The 27,171-nt window shown below is 33.7% G+C and overlaps 2 protein-coding genes across 4 annotated transcripts; both read right to left on the bottom strand.

Annotated features, from left to right (window-relative positions):
• On the bottom strand, window positions 399-18,676 carry LOC109352074 (cleavage and polyadenylation specificity factor subunit 1). Of its 2 annotated transcripts, XM_019593883.1 has the most exons (27): window positions 18,575-18,667; window positions 18,189-18,530; window positions 17,482-17,628; window positions 16,075-16,228; window positions 14,252-14,387; window positions 13,441-13,586; window positions 12,832-12,927; window positions 12,590-12,642; window positions 12,175-12,306; window positions 11,553-11,604; window positions 11,326-11,445; window positions 11,045-11,179; window positions 10,751-10,879; window positions 10,250-10,327; window positions 9,762-9,902; window positions 6,883-6,977; window positions 6,092-6,288; window positions 5,129-5,898; window positions 4,302-4,382; window positions 4,141-4,206; window positions 3,961-4,038; window positions 3,237-3,464; window positions 2,989-3,120; window positions 2,709-2,885; window positions 2,276-2,461; window positions 1,297-1,679; window positions 399-995 (listed from the first exon to the last, which is right to left on the bottom strand). In XM_019593883.1, the coding sequence occupies exons 2-27, from the start codon at window positions 18,515-18,517 to the stop codon at window positions 881-883; spliced, it is 4,356 nt and encodes a 1,451-aa protein (XP_019449428.1). In that variant the 5' UTR covers window positions 18,518-18,530; window positions 18,575-18,667; the 3' UTR covers window positions 399-880. The 2 variants fall into 2 exon arrangements, with proteins under 2 accessions (XP_019449428.1, XP_019449427.1); XM_019593882.1 differs by having other exon boundaries at window positions 18,189-18,676.
• On the bottom strand, window positions 21,687-24,391 carry LOC109352075 (ATP-dependent Clp protease ATP-binding subunit CLPT1, chloroplastic-like). 2 transcript variants are annotated; one of them, XM_019593885.1, is made up of 7 exons: window positions 24,064-24,391; window positions 23,945-23,983; window positions 23,598-23,707; window positions 22,624-22,803; window positions 22,087-22,211; window positions 21,945-22,013; window positions 21,687-21,907 (listed from the first exon to the last, which is right to left on the bottom strand). In XM_019593885.1, exons 1-6 carry the CDS (start codon window positions 24,288-24,290, stop codon window positions 21,972-21,974), a joined length of 723 nt encoding a protein of 240 aa, XP_019449430.1. In that variant the 5' UTR covers window positions 24,291-24,391; the 3' UTR covers window positions 21,687-21,907; window positions 21,945-21,971. The 2 variants fall into 2 exon arrangements, with proteins under 2 accessions (XP_019449430.1, XP_019449429.1); XM_019593884.1 differs by having other exon boundaries at window positions 21,687-22,013.

Here is a 27,171-nt window from a genome sequence, read left to right on the forward strand (position 1 = left end):
CAGGCGATTTATGGTAAGCTTGGGAATTTGATGTGGTTAAACAAAATTAAACATAATAAAATAGGAAGGAAAGTTAAGTAATGGAAGTAGAGTCATCATCTTGCTATTGTTTAAAAGGAAAGAATGAAATGAAGCACAAGAGATTTATATGACATTATCCCCATCTCAGTTTGAGGGTGAAGAGTTAAAAAGGGTTTCGAGGAATGGCTCCCTTTTCATTCCATTCATTTAATTGCCAGTAAAAATTCACAAATAATGGATCCTTCAGAGATCCCTATATTCCATTCACCCAAACATTAGTCTCTGTTTAGCTTAAAACCCATTTGTAACTAAACCATATTCTGTAAGAACGCATATTAGCAGTAATATTGAAAATGATGAAATGCCATTGTAAGTAAACAATAATATTTGCATGTAACCAGAAACAATAATGACATGGTGTTACAGAGAATTCTCAATGCTTCCATACAGAAGAATATGTTAGCTTCTAGTGGTTCAGTTGTCCTACCTGGCTTGCTTCTTTAGCAACTCACCATGCCCCATTTCAGCATGGACATTCTCCCACTTCAAACTCTAGAAAAACATGATTTGATGAACCCAGGTTGAAGGAAAAGCCACTATGGCCTTTAGTATATACAGACAAGGAAACAGATTTTGGATATCACACTACCCGAAGATTTTCGGCATTCACTCCTTGCAAGGACAATAAGATAAAGTCTGGCTATGATCTAATGACTTACCCGAGCCTTAAACATAGTAAAGCATGTATTGCCATAATAAGACGAAATTGGATCAAAACTACAGCAAGATTAACAACCACGAACTTGGCAAGACATGGGCAGTGATGTTTCCTTGATCTACAAATACAATAAATCACCATTCACAAGAAGCTTGTTCCAAGAGATAGGTCACTTAGATTCGTGAGAATTTGTGATCGAGTTGTTCCAACCTGGTGAGCAATTTCAAGCTGTTCTTCCAATGGGAGCATTTCATAGCTGTAACAAAGCAGACCAAAGCAGATTTTACATTTCAAAACTAGGAACTAACTAGCATATTCGTGAAATATATAAAAGCAAGTGGTAGATATCTTAAACAGGTAAGTCATGCAGAAGCATAGATGTTATTCAAGTTATATGATCGGGTATTCATTTCTTGTTGCAAAAAAACACAAATCTTCAACATATATTGAAAAACTACTTTATTTTTCCAGTCAATTTTGTTAAGACTCAGTTTGATATCCATTTCCCTATAGCATGCATATACATACAATAATACTAATGTGGAGATAAAACTTACTGGCATAGCAGCTCACAGTCAACTATACTGTCAGGGCCAGGCCGATGGGCCTTTCCATTTGAACGAAATTGTCTGAAAGCTCTTGGATTTAGGCCAGCAACATGAGGTACAACATCAACAAGTTTTCTCTGTAAAGATTGCAGCCTGCGAAATGTGATTTCATCAAGAGGTGCAATGCAACCTATACTGCCATCCAAGGTACCAAATAATAAGGCAAAACGATTGGTTTTATCTGAGCCAGGACCAGAACCAGATCGATCGGAAGTGGAAAGCATCTGCAACCTTAAGAACTTAGTCACATGGGCACCAACATGAAACTCAGCTCTTGAAAGAAGTTTCTGCCCTTTCCAACTCTCTGACATCTTTGGTGCATAGTAAAAGATCTGCTTCCAAACATTACAAAGGATAATATTCTTAATGAAAAAGGCTACACATTTTTTACACAAAAAATGACTTAACATCGGACTACAACTTTCAAGTTTTCAGTCATAAGCATCAATATTTCTTATTTGGGAAGATTATGTATTAATAGAAAGAAAGAAAAGAGAGTATATGGCGGAGGCAACATAAGAATTCCTACTGAACATTGATGAGTAATAATTACAATCAACAAAAAAAGGTACATGGACCAGAACAAAATTATAAATATAAACATAAATGCCAGGAAAGACAACAAACATCAGAAAACAAAAACCACAAACATGACAGACACAGCTTAGTCTTTAGTCAAAGCTGCACCCTCCAATTTAAATTAGCAGAAAATAGTGGAATCTCATTTCCCACAACAGTCTACAAACAAGTCTTAAACAAAAGCTAAATAATTATGCAGGTTATTATTTTATATTATGTGTTAGAATTATATAACGTAATCTTTCAACTAAAAGAACTTCATGCTTTTTACCAGTTATCTTTAAAAAGAGTAAAGCTGTCACAATGAAAAAATGGAAACAATATATTACATGACAATCTTAAGACAAACCTGAATATTTTTTTGATCATCTGAAACCATGAGACTTAGAGTACTTCCATCAATCAAAAACTCAGTTGCAAAACAATCGAGAGAACCAAAATCCTTGGCTAATAAGCTAAGTTGAGCACCCTGCTCTTTCCAACTAAGAAAGTATATGCTTTTATGGACGTCACCAATAAGGATGAAATTTTTCACCTGAAGAAGTGTATAATATTAATTAGAGAGAAAAACCATTTGACAACATCCAGTTATCTGAGTTTCTCATTTATGTTACTTTTTCCTCACTTTATAAATTGTATCATATTGCACACAGATTATTGCTCTTGGAAACAAGGAATGCAACATTTCAAAGTGACACTACTGAAAATAACTAAACTTTGAATGCCATTTTCCATTGGAAATGTGATCAAAACCAGGAAAGAAATAAATAAAAATCACTTACAATATTTAAGCTCACAACATGTAACGGTGGTGCATCAAAAAATGCAATGCCATTCAACTCGGTGCCAGTCCACTTATGAAGAATAATTTTTGGGCCAGATGCTATTAATAGATGGCCCTGAAGTGAAGCCAAGGCAGATATTGCACCTTTTAATTCTTTTGAGTACACCTCTGAAACCTGTAAAGGTGAAAATTTTAATAATGTCCAATTGAACACATCACCCAAAATTAGAGTAAAGAGACAAATTTTGGCCACTTTTTGAAGAAGTCAATGAAGATACCAGAGTTTGAGGATTATCAGTATTTTTCCCTAAAGAAAACAGGAGGATACGTCCTCTTGCAGCAACATCCTCTCCTTGCACATAAGCAGTACCAATAGCTAAAAGCGTTTCATTTTCTTTTGAGGTTGTATTCTAAAGAAGACATGTTTCAAAAAGAGAAATTAATGAGATCATGTATTAACCAGCATCTCAATTGTATCACTATAATCAACATTGAGCTTGATTTGAAAAGGAAAGAAAAAAATTACCAGCAGAGTAACCATTCTAACAGTGAGGGCATTTTCAGAACTTTGCATAGGTATAGTTGCCTTTGTTTGCCAAGGGCCACCAGACTTTTCTGGCTCCATAATTCGAACCTCAAATTCATCAACAGTATAAAAGCGATTTTGCTCATCAGAATTCAAATTCTGGCTCTCAGCCTGAAGGTTGACATCTTGGTCAACCAGAGCAACAACTTGATTTAATGGCTTAAGAACCTGATGAGAATTATTAAAAAGATGCATTACTTCTTCAATAAAAACATCTGACACAGGAATAAAAAGCAAAATAAGAACGAGTTGTTCCATCTATAATAGCATCATGCAAAGGCACTAGTTAAACAAGCCACTGAAGGGCTAAGAGTGAATAGCTAGTTAAACAACTGAAACTACGCTAGAAAATTAACAAACTAATGAATACTTCATCAGTAAATCCTAAATATACATTTTTATATAATAAGAAATATATGAACGAGATAGACTACAAATTACTAATCAAGAAACAAGCTAATGGAAATCATTCATCAATGTACTCCATGCATGTGTTTATAAATGCTTGAATCACGAAACATTTTGTATGGCTAAGATTCCAACCACAAGGAATACTGATAATTATTAACAGTTGGTAAATGTAGCCTTGCAAGCATATCAACTATGCTCTTGAATATTGCAAGTGAGTAAAGAAATGATTGGGTGGGAATATATGTATACTCACAGGAACTGAAACAATAAGCGGATACAAATTCTTCTCCGCATAGTAAGTTACTTGGTGTGGAGTAGCTTTTAGTGGAACCTAAGGGTGGTATCACAAGTTTAAAAAAAGGTCAAATCAAAGCAGTAGAAATTAAGATTTATAATATGAAATATGGACAAAACTTGAGGGAGGGGGTCCCACTTTCTGTACAGGCCAGTAGCTATCGTAGTTTGAGCCAGAAGGCAACTGGCATATCTTTAATACACCCTACAAACAAGTTACATAACAAAAAATAAGCCACAACTGTATATATAGTTTGTGATATAGTATCGACAAAAGGAAGGTGTTACATTTCCCTGTACCTGCGATGTGACATATATGAGCCCGTGATTGCAGTTCACATTGTGAAGGACAGTAAAAGCAACAATAGACCCATCACATAGCTGACACAGAAGAAAATGGTAAGGTAATGTCAAACTTCTTCCACAACTACACCTCAAAATATGAACAAAATGAGTCACATTTATCTTTTACATATAAAACCAAACCAGAAAGATGCACTCGGTCCACTGATCTGGCTCACAGTAAGCAGTCCAATCAACATCGTATTACAATTTCTACAAGAATGGCATTCACAGTTGGCGGTAATGCCTATTCCAGAGCCTATTACACTAACCGGCTGGTCTGACAGGGGACTACCAGAAAAGATAAAGCACTACATACAGGAAAGATAATAATATTTAAGAACTGCCTAAAGGAGGGGGGAGAGAAAGATAGGTAGGGAGAGGAGAAAAGGGCAGAGGGAAACTGGCCATCCATGACTGCAATTTAAGATCATGGGAACTTTTTTGAAAGCATGACATTCATATGCTTTTTTTTTGTTAAACTAGGCCTAACTCCAACTCAAAAGCTAGAGGATGAAGTTTCCAAGATTGGACATCTGCAGATGGCCCAACATCATGACCTAGCTCTTACACCATATTAGAATAATCAGGCCTATCCCCAACCCAAAAAACTAGCTCATGTGGGAAGGTTGTCCAAGTCAATATAAATGGTTCATTACTCATGCTCAACTTATGTATGTAGGACTTTACACTAAACGCGACTCAAGGACCTATGTAAAAGGCCATTATATCAATCAAATTGAATAGCTAATTGATATATAACATAGTGGTGAATTTGTTCTGACCTGTGGATGAATACGAAGCCGTTCTCTCAATACCATAGCCCAAGCCGGTCTTGAACCCGAAAGGAAGAATCCTTGATAACCACCAATATTCTTAAAAATAGTAATGTGTTGACCAAGGGATTCATTTGATGCCTCCTCTCTGGCATATGCATCCAAGGGTACACGAACAAATCTCAAATTTCTAAGCCTGGATACACTCGTACTGGAAAGGCCAACGGGCACTGCAGATACTGAATCCTCAACTTTAGAAGTCCCGTCTGGACTTTCATAAAGGTAAGCATGGTAACAAAGAATTGTTCCATCACTCAGAACTCCAAAAAGAAATGGACGGCTATGCTGCCCTGACCATCTCTGCATGGCCAACTCAACAACCTTCATATTCGGTACATTTTCCTTCCTGCCTTGGCTGGCCACTCCATCAGAATCTTTATCCCCCTTTGGCACTTCTTTCACCAGAGCATCAACAAGGTGGCTCTTTCCAGAAATAAAACTTTCCACTGAAAATACACAACTGAAATTGGGCACATCAAATATTTCAAGGGTACCATTTTCATGACAAACAACACAGTATATATCCCCATGGTCCTGTGCTGCACCATCAGTGCCATCAATAGCCTCACTAACCCCAGTAGAAAGCCATGCATCAGTACTTGTTTTCCTTAGCCATGGCTCAGGCCCTTTATCATGGTACAGTGTACATGAAGATACTGATCCCTTTGAGCTCTCAAGTGAAGCTGGAGAAGTAAGGGAAATGGTGCAACTACTAGGATCTGCAAATTGATAAGGAAAAAAGGACATCAAAAACATTATATTTAAAAAACTTCCGCAATCAGATTGCTTCTTGGCAGCATCCATACATAAGAACTAGTATAAGTATATAAGGAACAAAAGAAATAAATAATAATAATATGATCATGAGAAAATATGAAAAGAAACTATTCAAGTTGATAACCAAAAAATTACCTCCAATCAAAAGTCGAATACTTCCATCACTCATTCTGAGTAAGACATAAGGATCAGCTATAGAAACAGAGAGCGCTATAGCACTCTCAGATCCAGAACTAGATTCAGAATTAGAAGCTCCGAAGCTTACTTCCTGGGTCATAAAAGAACCATCTAGAATCCGAGCACCGCGTTCAAAGACTTGGATAACTCGACGCCTAAGAACAAAGACAGGATTGCATAAGTTATATCCTAACGATCTTGATTTGAATTCAGCAGAGTGGAGAATCATCAGAATAATACATAGACTACATTATGGCATGAAGGAAACATAAAAGTCTACATAGTAAACCAAGATATAGAGAATATAAAAACAATAGTTGAGAAAATGACAGTAAGTGTTAGGAACCATGGGAAAGCCTCCTCAGCCCACTAAACCCCGACCTCCACAATCCCTCCTCATACTAACAGCGACAAAGAAGGCAGTGGAAGCGTGGTGGCAGTTTCGTTCATGCTACAACAAGACAAGTCTACCTTATCCTTTTTCTAATCTAAAAGCTGTCCGCGTTGGAAAATCCAGGTTATTCTGATTTTGACACAGCCCAACTGTTTTTAGTCCGGCTCAAGACGGTCAACATGTGGATTCATTTACAGGGTAAAAATGGGGCTGCTTTCGCAAACGGCTTGCGGCCAGTCCGGCTTTCATAGCATTGTAACAACACCTCAATAACTAACCAAAAACAGATAACAGCCGAGGCATAACAGAGATCTACAAAAGCAATAAGCAAAATCAAAGTCAAATATAGTTCTACCTGCCAAATAAATTCCCAGCAGCGAGCGTTTTTCCTTGAACATAATAGTCAACACTTTCAGTAACCTCACTCAGAAGATCAGCTGTTTCTAGAACCTAATCATAACGGGTGAAACAAGAGTCGGTGTGTTAAAAAATATGTATTACTGCCAGTTATTTACTGATAAATGTGTTGTAAGAAATTTCATTGAAATGCCAGAACATAGAACTCTAGCATATAGAAAGCTAAAATATCGCACTACCATTTTAAATAGAAAAAGAAAAGGTTAAAAGAAAAGATTGATGGAAATTGAATCGGAAGAAAGAGTGAACATATAATTAAAAGGCGTTGCAAAGCAAGAATCAAGCTAAGAAGAAACACAATCTAGCCAACTTCTAAAAAAACTCATTTACTTCATCCCTGTATCCTTCACCAGCATGCCACTTAAAACAGGTCCAATAAAGCAATTTCAAGCAGTCTTACCACAATTTATCTTTCTGCTTTCTACAAACTTACTCCAACCACAAATTAAAAATCAAATGCAACAAAAACTTCAATTGTTGAGCAAAGATTTCAAATATAGCAAAAATTTCCTCCTCCTTACCCATTCAGCATTGCCACCCCAAAAAATTATAAGCTAGCAGCTTGCTATAATTTTAAGTTCAAATGAAGAGAGCCACTAAATAAATTTTCTAAAATTAAGCTTTATAAACTATTCTTGCCACCACAGGTATAGTCTTAATATGTGCACCGTTTTCAATGTTTAATATCTAATGCAACCCCAACACCATTCTCCAAAAGTACTAACCAATTGCTCCCTCCAACTCGTATGGCTGTGTTGTCTATAAAGTCAAAATCCCAGCACAATTCCATTACACAGCCACTGAAATCCCACAGAAAACAGCTTCTCATACAAATATGAGAAGCAGTCACACAGGTTGGACAAATGAGCATGATCATTGATTTTTTACTCATGACTATTTTTTCCAAACATCTTAAATAAATCCCTGCTAAACACAACTGGCTGTTTTCTACAAGCAGTAGGTGAATCTCCCATATCTGACATTATCATTAAGTTAGATTCTGTTGAAATATTAATTAGTTGATTTTGTTGTATCTTTATCTTTACTAGTTCCATTAAATAGCTGATCCTAATCCTTAAATTTAGGGATTGATTCGTCTTAGCCTGTGTACCCCACTCTCATCAAATATCAAGTTATTCACTTGCATTTAGATTCAATAAATTCTTTGGGAGGATATCTTATTCACCTCTCTATTTGCCTTGAAGCTTAAAAATGAACCAGAACTAAAGGGTGTTTACCAACGAGCCAAGTAATGGGTAGCTGTAGAGTTCAGAAGGCACAAGTACAAAAGGGGGGAAAATCTCTGGTTTGGTTTAAATTTGATATTGTAGCTCGCTTTGTACTGCTATTATAAATAAAAGCATATGATTATTTTCTTAACACTGTTATGGTCCAATGTTTTCGTATTTGGTTGTGCCCAGTGTTTTAAATTGTGGTTGCGGTCGTGGTTGCGGTTACTGCGGCCGTCGCGATGCGAATTGCGGTCATTGCGGTGTTAATTATTTTGTGAGTAAAAACATATTTCGATGCGGTCGGATGTGGCTCGATGCGGTTGTGGCCTGATGTGGTCAAAATACGGTCCGATGCGGTTGCGATGCGGCCTGTTGCGATCGTGTCACTGTTATTCGGGATCACACCGCAATTGTGATGTGATGCGGTTGCAGCGGTCACCGCAACCGCAATATTGTGGCCGCATCATGTGATGCGGTCCACAATTTGATACACTGGTTGTGCCTATGATCAAGTTTTCCCTTGTACCCATCAATTACAAAAACTTAATTTCACACGCACTGACCAATAGCCACTAATCGACCTTTTCATACCTCCTATAGCTAATCAACCTTTTGAAAGTTAAATTCTAACTTATCAGTTGTCCTGCAACACAACACCACCCAGGGTGAAGAAAACAGAACTGGCAGTCAGAGAGATAGAAATAGGTATGTCAAATATTTCATGGGTGAAAACAGAGAGAAAGGGAAGCCAAGTTTGATGGTACATTGCTCGTAGAGTACGCACATTGTATCCAACACGGACATGTATCCATATCAAACACTTCAAGACACTCCTAATTGTATTTTGCAACTCTTAAACCTTATAAAAAATTACTGTTATAGATGAAAATGTCATAATAATCAGATAAATGTTAGTAACATTTTATTATGAAACAGTGACCTAACATTTTATTATGAAACAGTGACCTAACATTTAAAAAATCAGTTATCTCTGTAATTTAATACTTCCGCTTGTGTTAGCCTTATATTGATTTATACCTTGTATCATAAGTATTTGTGTTGTATCCCATAATTTTAAAATTTGTTGTATCAGTGAACCCATGTCCTGCCATCTTCATGTCCCATGACACATTTGTGCTTCATAACCTATAGTCAGCCTATAAATACTTACCGGTCTTCAACCTCATTTTAGAAGAATAATAATAAAATTGAAAAAAAATCAACTAAATTTCAAAAAGGTCAAAAATGCATTATTGAACAATGTTTTTAAATATTAGAGATTATGTATATGTATAAGCATATATGGAAATAAATGCTGTATTGAAAGGGAACGTTGCTGATATGTCATATATGCAGTCGGCAACCATAAATCCCATGCCCTTCAATAGGGAAGACCACCAAACACATACAAAGACCCTTCTTGTTTAGGCACCAATTTAATACATGAATTCATTACACCTAAGCCATTTGGTTAGAAATTTCATCCACAAACAAATAGCATTAAAATAAAAAACTTATTAAGCATGTTGTGAAATTGAACGCTCACAGAAGAAGAAATTGAACGCTCACAGAAGAAGAAAATTACCATAGTACGAGCCTCCAAACTTATAATAAGGTATGCATGATACTCATCGTCGTCATCAGCCAGCTTAGAAGAATCAGCATTATGAGAGCGTGTGTTCTTATGATAAACAGTCCAAATTCCTTTGCAACCAGGAAGTTCAACCTGAAAGTACACATTATGAAAAAAATTGTCAGTTATCCATATCACTGCAACTTTTTTACAAATGGTTCGTAGGAGAACCTATGGATCATTCAGAAAAATGCAAAAAACAATTGGACAGGTGAGAGTGCATCACAACCAGATGTCTGATGTATATGACTATATGAGGTAATGGATTTACTTTGACATCTTATTGATGTAGTATCAAAGATAAAAGTCTCAGTAGTACACGATATACAGATAAACCTAAAAACTATTTCCTAAACATAAGTACTAAGATTAAAAGTGTATAATATATTAAAAACAACATATACAACAACAACCAAGGCTTTGCCCCACTATGAACAAACCTCGGTTATCACTTCTGGGCGAATTGACTGCCGAAGAACACAAAGAGAACCATTCTTTCCATGACCAGAACAGCACACCTGCAAATGGCTCAAAATATGTGACATAACAAATATATTGAATGGTAAAACAGAACTATAAAAGACAAAATGAGCTGTTTACATTGGTCTGTGAAATATAATATAGATATATAGGGACCACATCATGTGAGAACATATTGTTATTGCATAAAGAGAGAACAGTGAAACTTAACCATTGGATCTTATTAATATGATAAAGATTAGATAATAAATGCATTTAACATTTTTAAGGGTTCATGTAACATTAGGTAACTTTTAATCTTGACTCACCGCTCCCCATCCCTTTCCTCTTTGAACAATATAAGCAACTCAAGTGGTTGGATTAAATTAATTAAACAAAAAATAGTGGTCAAGTGTACGAGACTATCAATTAGTGGGGTCTGGAAATTAAATTAATTAAACAAAGCATCGAAAAAACCTTACTAATTCATAGTTACTCTGTTTGGATATCCCTGTAGCATTTGCATCAGCATTTATCCTTAAACCGTAAGAGAAATCTTTCAAAGGACCAACGTTAACCAATGAATCCCTCACTGCGAATGAGAAGGTTTTCTGCAGCCAACATATATGTAGTTCAGTAGGTTTTATACACCTAAGAAATTCAGAAAATACCACACTAAAATCAATGAGGAATGTGTTAATGAACAAATGAAAGATGCTAAATGCCTGCTTAATCTCCACTGTGACCTTCTTGGCATATGAATAATAAAACACTACCTGTGCTGATTCTGTTCTATTTGAAGCAGATCCATATAAGGAAAGCTCCTCACCACTAACCATATCTTGCAGAGCATCAGAAGGTGACCTCCGCAATCTCTTCGCTAAAGGAGCATCCACTTCAATATCACCAACCTAAAAAATATGAAGGAGGATATTTTTTATAAATGACTTAACAGATAGAGATTAGAGAGAACAGAAGTAACAAATAAAGATAACAGTAAGGAATGTAGAAAAATATCAAAACAAAGTAGCAGAGAATTTATAGACATCCAATATACCTCTTCTTTTAGATTGGATGACAACATTGAAATGCCAGATCCACAAGAATATTGCACAAGCATGCTGTCTCCTAATCGACTGGCAAGAAAAAACAGAGAATTCCCAACTGTCGTAATACCCTAAATTTTTTGCACAAATTCAAAAAACTAGTATCAACCTGAAAACTCATCTGAAAGGCTAGATTCAAAGATGTTACAAGAAAATAAGTAAGAGTTTTCAAACTTACAGATGAAAGGACTGAAGCTTTTGACTTGGAAAGATCAAGTCTCTGTACAACCCTGAAAAAGAATTGTGTTGTACATGGCAGATTCAATCATAATGGTGTTTCATCATGTTTTGAACACATACAACAGTTGCATGAGGCAAAGACAGCAATGCCTTAACCTTTTTATTCCATTATTTGGTATACTCTAGAATTCTTCAAATTGATCTCCCACTACCCATCTACTACTGACCAAAAGTTAAAAACTCAAACTAAAATTATTTCACTGTTGATTCATAAGTAATTTAAAACTGCTTTGTAGAAACCAGATAAGGCCTTAGATTGCAATTCCTTCCACTTTCATACAAATAACATGAGATGACAGAATGACAAAAGAGAGGAAGAAAAGGACACATAAATACCACCACAAGAACAGAACATTGACAGAGCTGTAATGTTGAAAATAAATATCTTCAGAGCTAACAGTAAGTAGATTCTCCTTTCCCAAGTAAAACTCATATTCCTATGTCAGTGGGAACAGAATCCTAAACTAAATCATCTACCTATTTGCTAAAATGAACATATGACCCACACGTCACAAAAAGAAAATTTTGAACAAAAGAGGTGAATAAGAAGAATAACATACCTTCCATCATAAACAAGAGTAAGCACTAGCAGTTCACCAGTTTTTGTTGACAGCAAGGCCACATCACTCAACAACCAAGTTGCATTTGCAGCATCAAGTTCAACATTGAAACTTGATCTTGGCATCTCCTGACTGAAATGAAATTAAAAATGAACTAAATTTGAAAATGAACATAATTAATCACAGATACATTGCATACTAGCACACCAGGATCGCCATCTTCTATTTTCAGAAAACCCATACATGACATGTGAATAAAAAAGTTAAAAAATTGCATGAAAAGAGAGAAGTAATGTCAAATAAATATAAAAATCCATAGTACCTCTCGGCACTAAAGATGTTAGATAAATAGTCAAAATCATAGAATTTTGTTTTATCTTTTATGATGACAACAAAACAGAGAAAGTATCATCACCTACTATCAAGTGAAACAGCATAGCTGTTCAAGGCCAATGCACATGAAGCAGACTGCAAAAACAACCTATCATTAGATTAATGCCTATCTCTTTTCCAAATAAAAAAACTATATAATGTAGGAAATAGGAATACAGTATCTAACTATCTGTAGTAAAAAATTCAACTCTGATATGTTTCCAATAATCAAATTTATGCAAATTGAGAAGCCACTGCATAACTATACCAAAACAAAATACTTACCTGAGTGTGATAATGAATGGTGTTAGCACCAATTACAAGAACACCACCTATTGGCGAGGGCACTGCAAGAAGCTTGTAGGAATCATGTGGGAGATTCTGACAAAATTAACAAATTAATAAATTAACAAACAAAAAAATTAATATTAAAATAGGGAGGGGACAATCAGCAGCAGTAAAACGATACTGGACTTTGAGTCTGGAATTATGCATGATATCCATTAGATAATACCGTTCAAATATTATACATTATGTGCCCACAGTGATTAATCACTTGCAAAAGTGATTTCACATTCAAGAGAGTAAATCGTAAACATAAAAGATAACATAATATAATTGACAATACTGACTACCCACATACCATTTTGTCTGTCCACAAGTTAAGAAAAAGTAACACCAAAAATCATAAGATAAAAAGAAAAGGCTAATACAAAACAAATAGGTAGTAGTCACTATTGGCAAGTTAAGTAAACCATCTGTAACACAAACTACTCCAGCTTATCTAGGATAATGAGAAAACATAAAGAGATATATCAAAACTTCCATTTTGCCAGTCACTTTTTAACAAAACGGTCAATCAAAGTGCCATGTAGGCATCTACATTGAACTCACAACAGCTGACCAAATGAGTGGATGCTGCTTCAACGTTGTGCTGATACTAAGTGCTGATATTGTGCAAGTATGGTGCTTCCATGAGACACGTCCAGACCAGGTAAGCTCACGCTCATGCAGGATCACCATCACAGGTTCAATATAGCCTATAAATAAGTTAAGAGGATTTTCAAAAGACTAAGTAAACCAAAAATAGCACAAACTTAGGTACATTAATATGTTTTCAGTGAAAGAAATAGATAAACAAGATTTGAAATCGAAACACCTGCATCAGTCATATTGATTATGCACTTACACAGTACAAATGTACAATCTAATATTAGTCAGATCAGACTTTGCTTCAGAAATAGTGTTATTAATTCTACTCAATTTATAGAGAATACTAATAACTTTTCTTTTTGTGAAAAAAACTAATAAGTGTGTCATCTATGACCTGTCAAACTTTTATGTTAATGTATTGAGGCAAAGATCAGTTCAAGAGGCTGTCATATCACTGTTTCTCACATTTTGTTAGGGCTGGGTTAAATTTCGGAGCTCCATTTCGGTCACACATACTGTGAATGAAAAAAAAATTGCAGATTTGCTTGCCAATTTTAAGGGGCGGTCCGTGTAATTATTAATATTATTTGCCACATCCATTATTCCATTTCAGTAAAAACTTAATCTATATTCCTGTCCTCAAACTAGCATTTTTATCACTACCATTTATAAATACATACTTCAGTGAGAAAATGGTAGTCTACCAAAAACAAAATGGCAAAGATTTTTTTAATTGCTCAAAAATATAAATAATGGTACTCATGAAACTCACCATGAACAAATGTGAAATCTTTTACATGCCTCATATCTAAGTCACGTAGACTTATCATATAAGATGACTCAATACGAGCAGCAATAGCGCCTCCAGAACCTAAGGCATCATCCTCCCCAACTAAACCAGAACCAGCCTGATGGCAACAAAATATGGAAAAAGGAATTAAAGCCAATAAAAATATATTAAAAAAATAAATTTTCACAGGAGAAAATACACTAGGCGGCTAAGGCAGCATACATCTACTCTCTCTAGACCCCACTAGGTGGGAGCCTCGTGCATTGGGCCATCCTTATAAATTAATCACAATTAATGCTCGTTCTATCAGATTCTATAAGTTAGGCGCATTATATAAGGCAACAGGCTATGTTATAAAACTTGCAGTTAATCTAGCTATGGTGTTTGTGAATATGGAAAACTGAATCTCTTATTTTTTATATATTGATCAATAGATAATAGACATGATTATATAGGGAATTACAAAGAGAAGAAAAAAGGCAACTACATCAATCCTAATCAGAAAAAAAACATCTATACAATTCCCTATCACTAAATCCCTTGATTTCAGGGATTACAAGTTGATTCTTATCTATTTCTGATCATCATCTGATTTATTTGATTCTTGTAATTATACACAATATTTACATTGTGACAGTGTTGCTTCAGCAATAGACATACTGTAGCACATCTTTCGAAGATGCTCATTCAAAGAAAGACATGCAACTGATGCAACAGATCTATACAGTCAAGAATTAATACTTGAATGAGGAAAAAATCTATTAGTTTAGTTTCTGATGTAATTGTATCTTGGCAATTCAAGTTTAGTTGCTTCGGTTTAAATTTCCTACAATTAATTGGATTAAGGCTTTGTTTTTGTTGGTTTTGCAGTTGGATTGTGGCTTTATTTCGTATTATATATGAAGATTTCTTGTGTATTAAAACATGTACTACTAGGGCTATGTTTGTTGGCCTCGTAGCTTTGCCATTGAAGATTAATAATAATTTTAGTTAGCCTGATTATATCCCTTGGTTCCTTCCTCGTTCTAATAATTACCACTAGCCAAGTAAGACAAATAAGTTACAAAGATCACTTTTTAAGAAACTACTGTAAAAAATATGGCATTTTTTCTAACCGAAGGAGCCAAATCAATGTACACATCGCACACAGCCAGGGGACCTTGTCACCATTACTAGTACCAAAACCACTAATGTGGACCGTGAGAACTTGCTTTAAAGTCAAACCCCTTCAGAAGGATCCAATTTTCCTGTTTTATGCTAAAACAAATATGACTGCATCGACAAATGTCTCAGTGCTGTACAACATAAAATTGACCGGAATGACACAAACACAATCATTGGAGAGAAAGCTAAGTATAATTTTCAAATCTACAGGAAATTATTTATATTAATCTTGTTAAGTAAGCAAGAATAGAGTTATCCCTGTTTGGAGAATGGGTAAGGCCTTTTATATTAGAACCTGCATCTGCAAGAAAAGACTCCATAGGAATCTTGACTCCAATTCCTATTGTCCACCAAATTAATTGGATCATAAGAGTAAATCAGCATTTAGGTAACCAATGGTTGTTTCAAGGAAGTTCTCTTTTAAGTTATATACCAAGATTAGGAAGGTTAGGCTGCATTTTTTTTTACTTTTAGTCACCATATGTTTGTTCTATCTGTTTTAGCAAATTTTTTATCCTCTCTGTTCAGTTATACTGCATTCCGTCCTTTCTAATATATTTTTCCACATAATCAGGTCCAAATAAGAATCCATAAGATACTGCAAAGATTTTCAAATTAACAAAGTATAGAGGATAATATACCTGAGTAGCCTTTAGTATTACCATTTGCAGATCATATATAAGAACTCCACCACACCTTCCCTGAGGATCAACCTTCACCAATGGACCTCTTGCAAATTGTTCTCTTCCTCTTTTCAAATGAAGCCACTCTGGACCCTCAAAACAATGCAGAGAACTATAGACAGAGTACAAGACTATAGATAAGCCTCATCCTTACAACAAGTAAGAGATAAAATCTAGCCTAGCAAAGAGCACCTCACTTTTTAAGCGGGAGACAACATTAGGTAAAGTTTTTTAAGTGCTTGTAATGTTGTTCTCAATTAAAAATAAAATGTGTCTTACTTTTTAGCAGCATCGAAACTTTATTTAACTTTCCGGTTATGTGTTGTAAGAATATAATAGTACAACACACATGTTATGTTTTTATTAGAGAATAGAACCACGAGCACCCAAAGAACATTACCTGTGTTTTCTTGTTAAAAAAATATATTGATAAAGAATACTCAGACATACATAGAATAGAAATCATCAAACAACAAGACTAATAAGGAGCCCTACACTACATAGCGAACACTGCCACTAGATACCATTTTTTATGTTGCCCACAGACAAACGGCAAGATATTACCACAATGTCATCCAATTGATATTACCACGGTAACCATCATTTTCTGTCTTTTTTTACATAATATAGAATTTTATTAACCAAAATGAAGGATGGCCAAGTGCACAAGGTTCTCACATAGTGGGGTCTGAGGAAGGTAAATGTGCATAGTTTTACCCCGACATGTAGGAAGGTTGTTTCCATAATCTAAATTTGTAACCTCCAAGTCACAAGGCAACAACCTTACAGTTGTGCCGAGACTTACCCTCAGTTTTTTTTATAATTGATAAAACGACAACAGGTGAGGACAAAAGATCAAATCGCCAAGTAAAAGTATAAGAAATAACAAGCATGTGAAAAACACAATTTCTATGTTTTTATCAATATTTATCCCTCAAACCCCACGAGATTAATGTCAAAGAAACCAAATAAAACCATTCATTAGAAGACAACTATCTATCTTCAGTGTATTTTAACTTCACTGCCTTCGTAAACCAATCTTCCTCGACAAAATGCCAAAGTCATTTCCCTAAATAGGCCATATTAAAAGGTTTCAATTATAAATTTCTAATGAAGCATGTTGATGAGGCAAATAAACCTTGTCCTGCCCTACCAAGTTTAATCAGAATGTTCCGCCCTTATAATAATCACACTCCACAACAACCTTGAAGGTAAATATTTTCAACTGTTTACTTTCAATTAAAGATCCTTCTAATTTTAAGTTTGCAGAAGTTCTAAGCTAGAAACGCACTATTAAAAATATAATTTAACAGAATAAAAGCATACCACTATCATCCAAACACTGATTTAATGATGCCCACTCACCTTGTGCGAAGTCCGTGAATAGAATCATCATACTCTAGAACTGCAATCTTTGCATCTTTAAAAGTCAAGATAATAGAATCCCTCCTCCTGGAACCATCACCATCTCCAATGCTCAACACAGCCATGGTTTCAACATTACCATGCAACCTAAATCATAAGTGTAAGAACAGGAGTGTAAGAGGTAGAAGTGTAGAACAATAGATGCCTGAATCAATCAGTAGTTTTGATAAATTTAGAAGCCTATCATCAAAGACATCTCACATGCCCATATTGACTCGATGCGCATTTGGGTAAACAACTTAATTAAGCGCTTAATCAATAATATATTTTTTAAATAAGCTGAAAATAGCTTATTTTTCAAGCTTCTCTAATAAACCCATTAAAATAAGCTAAAAACTTATATGAAGGACATAAGCTATTTCCATAAGGTGCTCTCAGAAGCTCTTCCAAACACCAACTCAGTAAGTAAACTCAACAGATTGATCATTGAAGCTATAAATAACCAAATCCACACACAATTATCTCTAGCTAAATTACCAAGGCTCAACACACTACACATTAATTGTAAATAAGGCAACCATAACTCTTTCTTTCTAAATTCCAGTACAGCTAGATAACGTAAACTGCCATAGCGCAATGCCACAATGTACAATATATTTGCATAAAAACAAATTAACACTCCAGCGCAGCCAAATTAAACAGAAAACCTGTAATGGCAAACTAGCTCAAGGGTCGCCCCGGCGACACCATCAACAATCCCGCCTCGCCTGGCCTCGGCATTACCACCACCACCACCCTTACCACCTTCCTCCTGGACCCGGACGGCATAGACTTCGAGGACATTGGCCGCCGTGACGATGAGATTGGGAACAGGCCCAAGGTGAGGGCGTTGGGGGGTCCAGTCGGAGTCGAGGTCATCGGCCGGGAGAGGGAGAATGCTGGGGACGTAATCGGCGGGCGAATGGGTGAGGAAGGCGGAGGCGCAGTTCTCGATGCCGGTAGGACAGTGCATCATTTTGTATGCGGCGAAACTCATGGTAGAGATTGAATAGAGAGAACGAGAAGAAGAGTGATAATTGGGAGTGAGAATTGGGAGTGAGATTTGGGAGTGAGATTTGGGAGAATGAAGAAGCTTTAAACCCTAAATTGGGTTTGGCGGGAGTGTAGTGAATCGCAACTCAAGTGTCACAGTGGGAAAGTTTACACGTTTGACCTTTAAATTAGAGCCAAATACTTAAATTGACTCGTGAATACATACACCTTCCTTGTCTAAACAAATTTGAAGTCTCTAAAAGATTATTTTTATCATCAATTTGATTCTCTAAATAAATTTGTTATAAGTCGAATAATTATTATGTTTATAGTCAAATTAGTCATTAAAAAATTTATTATCACATTAATCTATCAAATATAAAATTTGTTATTAACTCTGTCCTCTAATAAAATCTATCATTATATTAGTCTCTTAAATATTAGGCTTGTTTCTGGATGTTAAAATATTATTGATATAAGTGTGAACATTATGACAAAATAATTGATGAATTTCTTTGTATGAGTATACCGATGACATGGTAATCTTTGGAATATTAAGTTGGTGACTATCAAAACCAAATATCTAAATAGCAAAAGTCTAACTTCACAATTAACACATTAAAGATAATAATCATTTAATTATACAATGCAGATTATGTGCGCATTAAAATTCAACGTAATATATTTTTTGAATTAGTATATTTTTCATTTTCTCTATTAAAAAAGTAGTTGTTAGTTTTTGTTATGGAAATGAGATTAAAAATGGGTGTACAAAAGTTAGAAGTTTACCATATGTTTATAATATAGATTATGTGAACGAAAATGTTATAGTAGAGTAATGACTGTTTTGTGTGAAATGGTGATTCTCTTACTTAATGACAAAAAATGGTCATTCAACAATGACAAATGTAATGGCATTTACATAATTTATCACCCTTCTTGGTGTTATTAAGTTGATCATTTAATTGATAAGAAATTAATCTGATGATTGTTTTGTTTTGATGATTAACTTGGTGACAAATGTAATATTTAAATGATTAACGTGATCACAATTTTTTTTGACAAACTAACTTAATGGCGAATGTAATGTTTGAGGTATTAATTTGGTTCTAAATTTCTTTAGAAGACTTAATTAATGGTGGTATAATCTTTGGAAGATCAAATTGAGTATTATCTATTTAAATTAATGCTTTGGTACAACAAAAAATTGTGACTTTTGGCCATGACTTTTTTTATTGTTTAACAAAACTAGTGACTTTTATCTTGGCGAAAATATTTTTAAAGAAATTGTGATTCAGATTTTCATTTTCCTTGGCCATGCATGATTTTCTTACTTTATATTTGTACTAGGAAAGGTCTACTTAGACCCTTCACACTTTTTGATTATTTACAAGTTGATATCATGAACTTCTAAATTATCCCTATTGATCTTACACTATTATAATTATATCAATAGGTCCAATATTTACTATGGGCAAATGACATAAACATATATTGACCTTTTAACTATTACATGGTGACTCAATTATCAAATCATTTTTCAACATCCCTCAAGAGAAATCATACTACGATACATTCATACATATAGAAGCAAATTGTTCAGATCCAAATAGAAATTTAAACATAGTTTCAAAAACAATCACAATAGATTAATATGTATGTTATTATCCTTTTTTAAAATTTATGTTAGAAATTATAAATTTCTAATTAAGGTGAACATCATATATTTGATACAATGATATCAGCTATTTATTTTCGGGGTTACATTATAAGTGATATAATTACTGACATCCTTAGATTTCTAAAAGATCATAACGGATATGGGTTTAATGGGTGGATACCCATCAGGTTAATCCATAGGGGATAATGGCAACCGCATAAATTAACACATAAGGAAGGTTATGGTCCACAATACACCAAATCATTCAGTTTTCTCTTCTCCCCATCAGAGTGAAAACGCAAGTCCCAAGAGGAATCATGGATTTTGTTGAGGAATGCCATCATACCACAAAACCTCTTTCAGTAACGTAGATCAAAGAAGCACATCCAGGAACATGGATTCAGGTATAACACTGCATCCTTTTATTCATATATGTGTGTGAGAATCGTCAAATTCAAGATCATATGATTGGTATTTCAACAATTTAATGATGTTAATGTTCAAATCCTATTTTTTTCTTCTTACAGTGTTTTTCTTGGTAAAAATGTAAATGATTTTAAATTTTATTAAATAAGTAATATGAACAGAAATAAGTAATTTTATTAAATGAATTTAATTATCTACATTTTGTGTAAGGAACTTAACGAGAAATGAATGGAAAAATCTATTGATATAATAATAGTTTAAGAGTTAATTGTGATAATTTAAAAGTTCATGATACTAAATTGTAAGTGACCTAAAGTTTAAAGAGATTTAACGCACATTTCCTTAAATCTGATACAGTTCTTACAATTCATATATATGTTGTACAACATATTATTCTATATAGACTTCATAAGGATTCATTTACTTCTTAATGGACTGATTAGCCATTCGGTTCAATAATAACAAATACAACATTTATAATATGAAAATGGAGTATCTCCTTACATAAGAAGATAAGTTATCTCCTCCTGCCACTGAAATCATGACATGTATCATGTTTCATCATTTTTTATAAAAATATTTTTAAAAATAAACAAAATAGCACACATGTCACATTTTTACTGGCTATAGGAGATAAATTATTTTCTAATACGAGGAGATACATTATTCTCTTATAATATTGACCATTTAAATTTAATCCTGATAATTTCAAAATTAATATTTACTTTACTTTTTTTTTACCAGATTTTACAATGCCCTATTGTGTCATGCAATATGAAAGAAAGAAATGTGCAAATATCATGCTATAAACATGTCCACCATTTCAATGGCATATGAAGGAACATTCAATATTCTGAGCAGACAACAACCATTCTCTTTTTTCTTACATATCATTACATCGGTTAAGGGTTGCACCAATGTGCTAACAGTGTATTATTCTATTCTATACGATATTGTGATCAATCACAATTCAATTTTTAACTTCAAATATATTGTATTCAACTAATCATTAACACTTTTTGGGTCTATAAATATATTATCCTCTTAAGGTCTATAACATTTTGATTTTAAAGTAAAAGTTTCATCATAAGGAAAAAATGATAATGATAAAGGTAGAATTATAACGTTACAAAGGATATTGCAATTTCACCATCACAACCTCCTTAAAAATTGATTTCTACAAAACTTGGGTAAAAAGAATGAGAAATCATCTCCAATTGGTGTACAACAGAATTTGACATAGAGTCATAGCACATTAATGCAGCACTTGTTAACAAACTTGCAATAAGGAAGAGACTACAGTTAAATTTCCCTGGAACTTGCAACACTAAGGAACAAAAAGTATCAATCAACCATTATTGCAAGAAATTTCCTATATCTGCTTCTTAAAGCTCAAATCAATATCTCCTTTAATCTGCAATAAAAAAAACATAATTAAATTAACATGGAGAAGTTAATCAACCAAAGCAAGAACAATTGAGACTTACTTTAGCAAGTTCTTGGGCTTTTTCATCATTGAAACCCAGAGCAGCCAAGATGCTGCGAGCTGCTGATTCTTCTTGTGACCAAATTCCTAGAAGTATATGAGTCACAGTAATTTCCCCTTCTTCACCTGCATTTTATGTAGCAGTTTTAGTAGATACATTAGAGAAAATATTACGAGGAAGCAATATGAAGATCAACCTTGTAAAAATGGCACATGAAATTTTCAGATTACAAATCCATTAGGGAATGGCTCAGGCATTTGGGAGATGGTTAACTAACCGAAAAAACAACTTAGTAAGATTTAAGCAAACTATGGACATGGTCAAAGCTTAAAAGTCATAAACCCGATAAAGAAGCTGGACACATTTGATGAGGTCTCCATAATACTTCACTAATAGATTTCATTTCATGCATCAAGTAACTCACACGACATGGAAATGGGAATTCTGAACTGCACATTGAACCTAGTTGCCCAATTAATTTTTTGGCACGAGAATGAAACTGATACATAGACACATGATCAAGGAAACCATGCACACCTGATTTAAATTTCTCATCAACAGCCCAATTGAGGGCTTTCTGAGCTGGTTCAGTCAATGGAGGATGCTCAGGACTAAAAAAATACATGTCAGATTTCCCAAGTAGCTCTACTGTTTCATCACGAACTTGGAAAAGTGTAATTCCATTAGCTCTTAAGAATTTTGCGGCGTGACTAGTTCCTGAAAGGACAAGAAAACATGATTAAGTACTAAAATGGTATATTATATAGAACTAGAAAAACCCAGGGAATAAATCTATTCAACTTCTTCACAACATTGTCAAACGTGAAAATCTAGATAAACTTGTGATTTTCTAGTAAACTCAAATTGTAAGGCCGTAATTACATACCTCAAAAATATCATTTAAAAAACATATTCTAGTACCTGAACATGGGTTAATAGCTTATCCATAATATTCATTCTAACTCCATAACAAAACAAAGTAATAAAGTATGAACATGGGTTAATAGCTCAATAATAGCTAGCATATCACTTAAATTATTTTGTAACTTCATAAACAAAAAATTGTGAAAACATAAAAGTAGCTTTATAAACCTGATATATGTTGCAAACATATGTAATTCACCTAAGTATGCAACAACATGAACCATAAATGCACATTTTGAGGTTAAATCAATGTATACAGCCAGGCTTGTAAACTCACCAGTAGAATTGAAAATTTGTCAATTTTGTCAAAGTTAACTTATGTGTACAAGTTTACCAAAAATAAGAATTTATATGTTGAGTCATAACGGGTACACATTCAGATTGGAAATGAACTCATCCAACTAAACCTATTCGGCCAGGAAAGACCCATTTAAGCAGACAAAAATCTCCCAACAACCATTTTATCCGAATCGAACACTAGACTTTACTTAAGAGCAACCAAGTTCCTTAACTACTGAAATATAAATTGACCATGCAACTATTATTGAGTAAAATTGAAAGAACAATCATATTGTAGAAAAAGTAACCTTCTACTAAAATCCCCATGAGAAGTGCCTCAGTTCCAGTGTTTGGATATTTGAGCTTCCTTGCTTCCAATTCCCCCATTGCAAAAGACTTTATTGCTCTCGCAGACCACCTAAATCAACCAAACAACCAACACATTACAACAACACTGGCAATCATAATAAGAGAATAAAGTACCGGGAAATAAGTTATAGACTCCGGCCATTAAAATTATCACATGTGTCCTATTTTGTTTAGATTTTATAAATATTGTCGTAGAAAGTGGTTAAACTAAATAGTACTCATGTCATAATTTTAGTGGCAGGAGTTATCTAATAAGAATAAGAAACGACAGTGACAATGAACTCACTTTAGGGTTTTCGCTGGTTCACCATCCGTTTGAGGTTTCCTACAAAAAAAGAACAAACTTTAAGTGAATTAGAACAAAATGAGATAAACCCATATGCGTTTTATTGTATAAAAACGTACTTTGTGGGGAGGCTAAACGACAGCGTTGGAGAAAAGGCACGGGTTGGAGGGAAAATGTTGTTGTTGAGAAGGAAAGGGGTTGATGAGGGTCGTTGAAGGGAGATAGTGGTTCCGAAGAGAGAGGTGAGAGGGAGAGTGAGGAAGGTGGAAGGTGAGTGGTTGTTGAAGTTTGAATTGGAAGAAGAAATTGTGGGTAGAGAGGAAGAGAGAGTGGGAATTGAAGCCATTGAATTGGAATTGGGATTGGAATGAAAGAGAAGTAGAACAAAAAAGGGTTTGGATGAATGGGTGGGTAACTATGATATGGATGATTTCATCTTCAAGTTGGGGAACAAAATGCAATGCACAATTTCACATGACATTGCTTAATTACAATTTACCCTTTATCTATGCTACAGCAAATAAGAAAATATGAATAGTTGTTGCCTTGTGTTATTTGATTTTGTCAGTAAACTGTGACATTTAATAATTATGTATTTTTTCTAATTAATTAAACATATGAAGAAATATATTCTATAAGATAGAAAATGTGCTCATGTTATTTACTATATCATTTTATTAATCATCTGAATTATTTATATTTAATATATATTTTTAATAATCAATAATAATTAAAAATGAATTACACAGTCTTATACATTTCTCCACTTATTTATTAATGACTTGATTATAAGTTTGATATATTATTTTATGTGGGGACCAATAAGATGTTGGTATAGTGATATAAGATCATACTGGATCTTAAGATTGAATGTTTGATTTTTGTAAGTAATACTTATTAAGAGAGATAAATATAAACTTGGAAAATAATTAGTTCTTTACCCAACAAAGTAATGGTGTACTAATTTTTTTTTTACATGTGAGGGTATGCATATGACTTTTATTATTTTCTTTGGTTTCTCCTTTTCTTTTTTTGTCAAAACATATATTATGCTCTTTTTTCCATACATACACAAGGAAGTGGGAACAAAATTTGTTGATAAAGACAAAATTTAATTGGATGCAAGAACTACCAATCTCTTGGGAATACTTGCAAGACATTCTTGGTGTTAGAAAAAAAAATTATGGTTTTAATTAAATCGTGTAGAAAATATGATGAAAAATATATTGCCCTTCTAAAAAATCAGTCTCAATTTCATCCTAGTTTTTTTGTTATCCTCACTATATTATACATATAGCTAGTACCTTGGCTGAATTTGATTTTCCATTAGTGTTTTATATATGATTTCCATGGGTGCCCTAACATGACTATACCGCTAATGTAATCATATTTGTGGGTTAAGCAAAAATTCATTTAAGAGATGATCATAATAGTAGGGGTGTTCAAATCTAGACCGATTCAACAATAAAATTGAAAAGTGATCCAAAATAGACCGAAATTGTAAAAACTGGATGCATTTGGATCGTATTGGACTTATTTTTTAAAGACTGATTGGTCCGATCCGGATTTTAGTTTCACCTCCTGGATCCAGACCGGACCGAAATAATATGTAAAATTTAAATGTGTAATACTGTAAATGTCTTCCAAATTTATTCTTAAGTCCAACTCCAAAATTGTATTTATATTTTATTTGTTATATCCTATAACACATATAGATATATATATATGTTGCTATGTTTTTTGATATATTTTTTTAGAACTTAAATCAATCCCACAACCAAATAAAGAGGATTCAAGTGTTATTCTAATTATGTGTTTTATTATCAATTTTATTGTTGTCAAAGTACTATTGTTATTAATCATCCGTGGAACACCATAACTGTTAAAATTACCTTGCAAGTGCTCATATTATTTTTATTGACATCTTGTTATTATTGATATATTATTGTTATTGTTACTATTTTTATTTATTATTATTGTCTTACTATTTATTATTATTTTATGATGTTGTTTACTTATACTATAGGTGCATACATTTTAATGTTGTTGAACACTATTTTCATTGTTGTTTTATGTTTAATATTTAATCATTTTTATGAGTTTTGAATGTAAATGGAATTTCAATATTTTATAAAATAAAAAATTAATCCAAACCGAATCGAAATCACATATTAAATAAAAATAATAATTCTTTTACATTATGAAATTGTCTCTCAAAACAAATGTCGTTTACAAAAATCAAATTCTTTACATTTTGGCTTAACTGAAAATTCAATGAGGTATTAGACTAATATATTTATTATATTAAGTTATTAACAAGTCCATTTACTCTGTAAGAATTACCTTATAGCATGGTAAATTATAAATATCTAAAATTAAACGATAGATGTATCAATTACAAATGCATTTACCAACGGGCGTTGGTTCAAGTGGTACATGCTTGATTCCCTTTAAGCAAGAACCCGGGTTCGAGTCTTGTGGATGAAAAACCGGTACGATGATACTTGTGGGAAACCAAAAAAAAATTACAAATGCATTTTTTAGATCTTTTGGACCAAAAACTACAATGGACCTAGGGATGGCAAAATGGGCTTGGCCCGACGAGGCACCCCGTTCGGATAAGTGTTTTTAGCGGGCCGAGCTAGGAGTTTTAGCCCAAAAGCCCGTATTCAACCCATTTTGGAAGCTGGCCTGGTGGGCCAACATTAAGATTAAAGTTCATTTGTCTATCATGTTGCTCATTGCAATTAAGATTAAACTTCTACAATTTTAACTTATGTTTGAATCCTTAAGGATATAATTCTTCTTTCTCTTTGTGAAATGAACATTTAATATCTCATTACGTGCTTATTTATTATCTTCACTCTTATCCAATTATTGTACTTGTTATCAGATAAAAGGTGGAGTTTCAGTGACAATTAGGGGTGTTTGAATCAAATTTAAACATTTAATTAATTGAAATGGAAAATTGGAAACTCAAACAAAACTAATGATTTTGTTTCCTTTTAGAAAATTAATTGAATTCGACTGAGTTTCAATTTATATTTTTAATGTAGTCGAATTCAAATTAAATTGGGTAATTTGTATAATTTATTGTGATTGCTTTATAATATAAAAGTTTTGATTCTTATACACTTTTTAAAACTTAGGAGTTATAAGCTCTATTATGAAGTATGAGTCTAAAAGTTTAAGACTATGATGGTTTATTGTTTAGAATTTACAAGTTT

The sequence above is a fragment of the Lupinus angustifolius genome, chromosome LG07 (assembly GCF_001865875.1).
Source record: "Lupinus angustifolius cultivar Tanjil chromosome LG07, LupAngTanjil_v1.0, whole genome shotgun sequence".
NCBI lineage: Eukaryota > Viridiplantae > Streptophyta > Magnoliopsida > Fabales > Fabaceae > Lupinus > Lupinus angustifolius.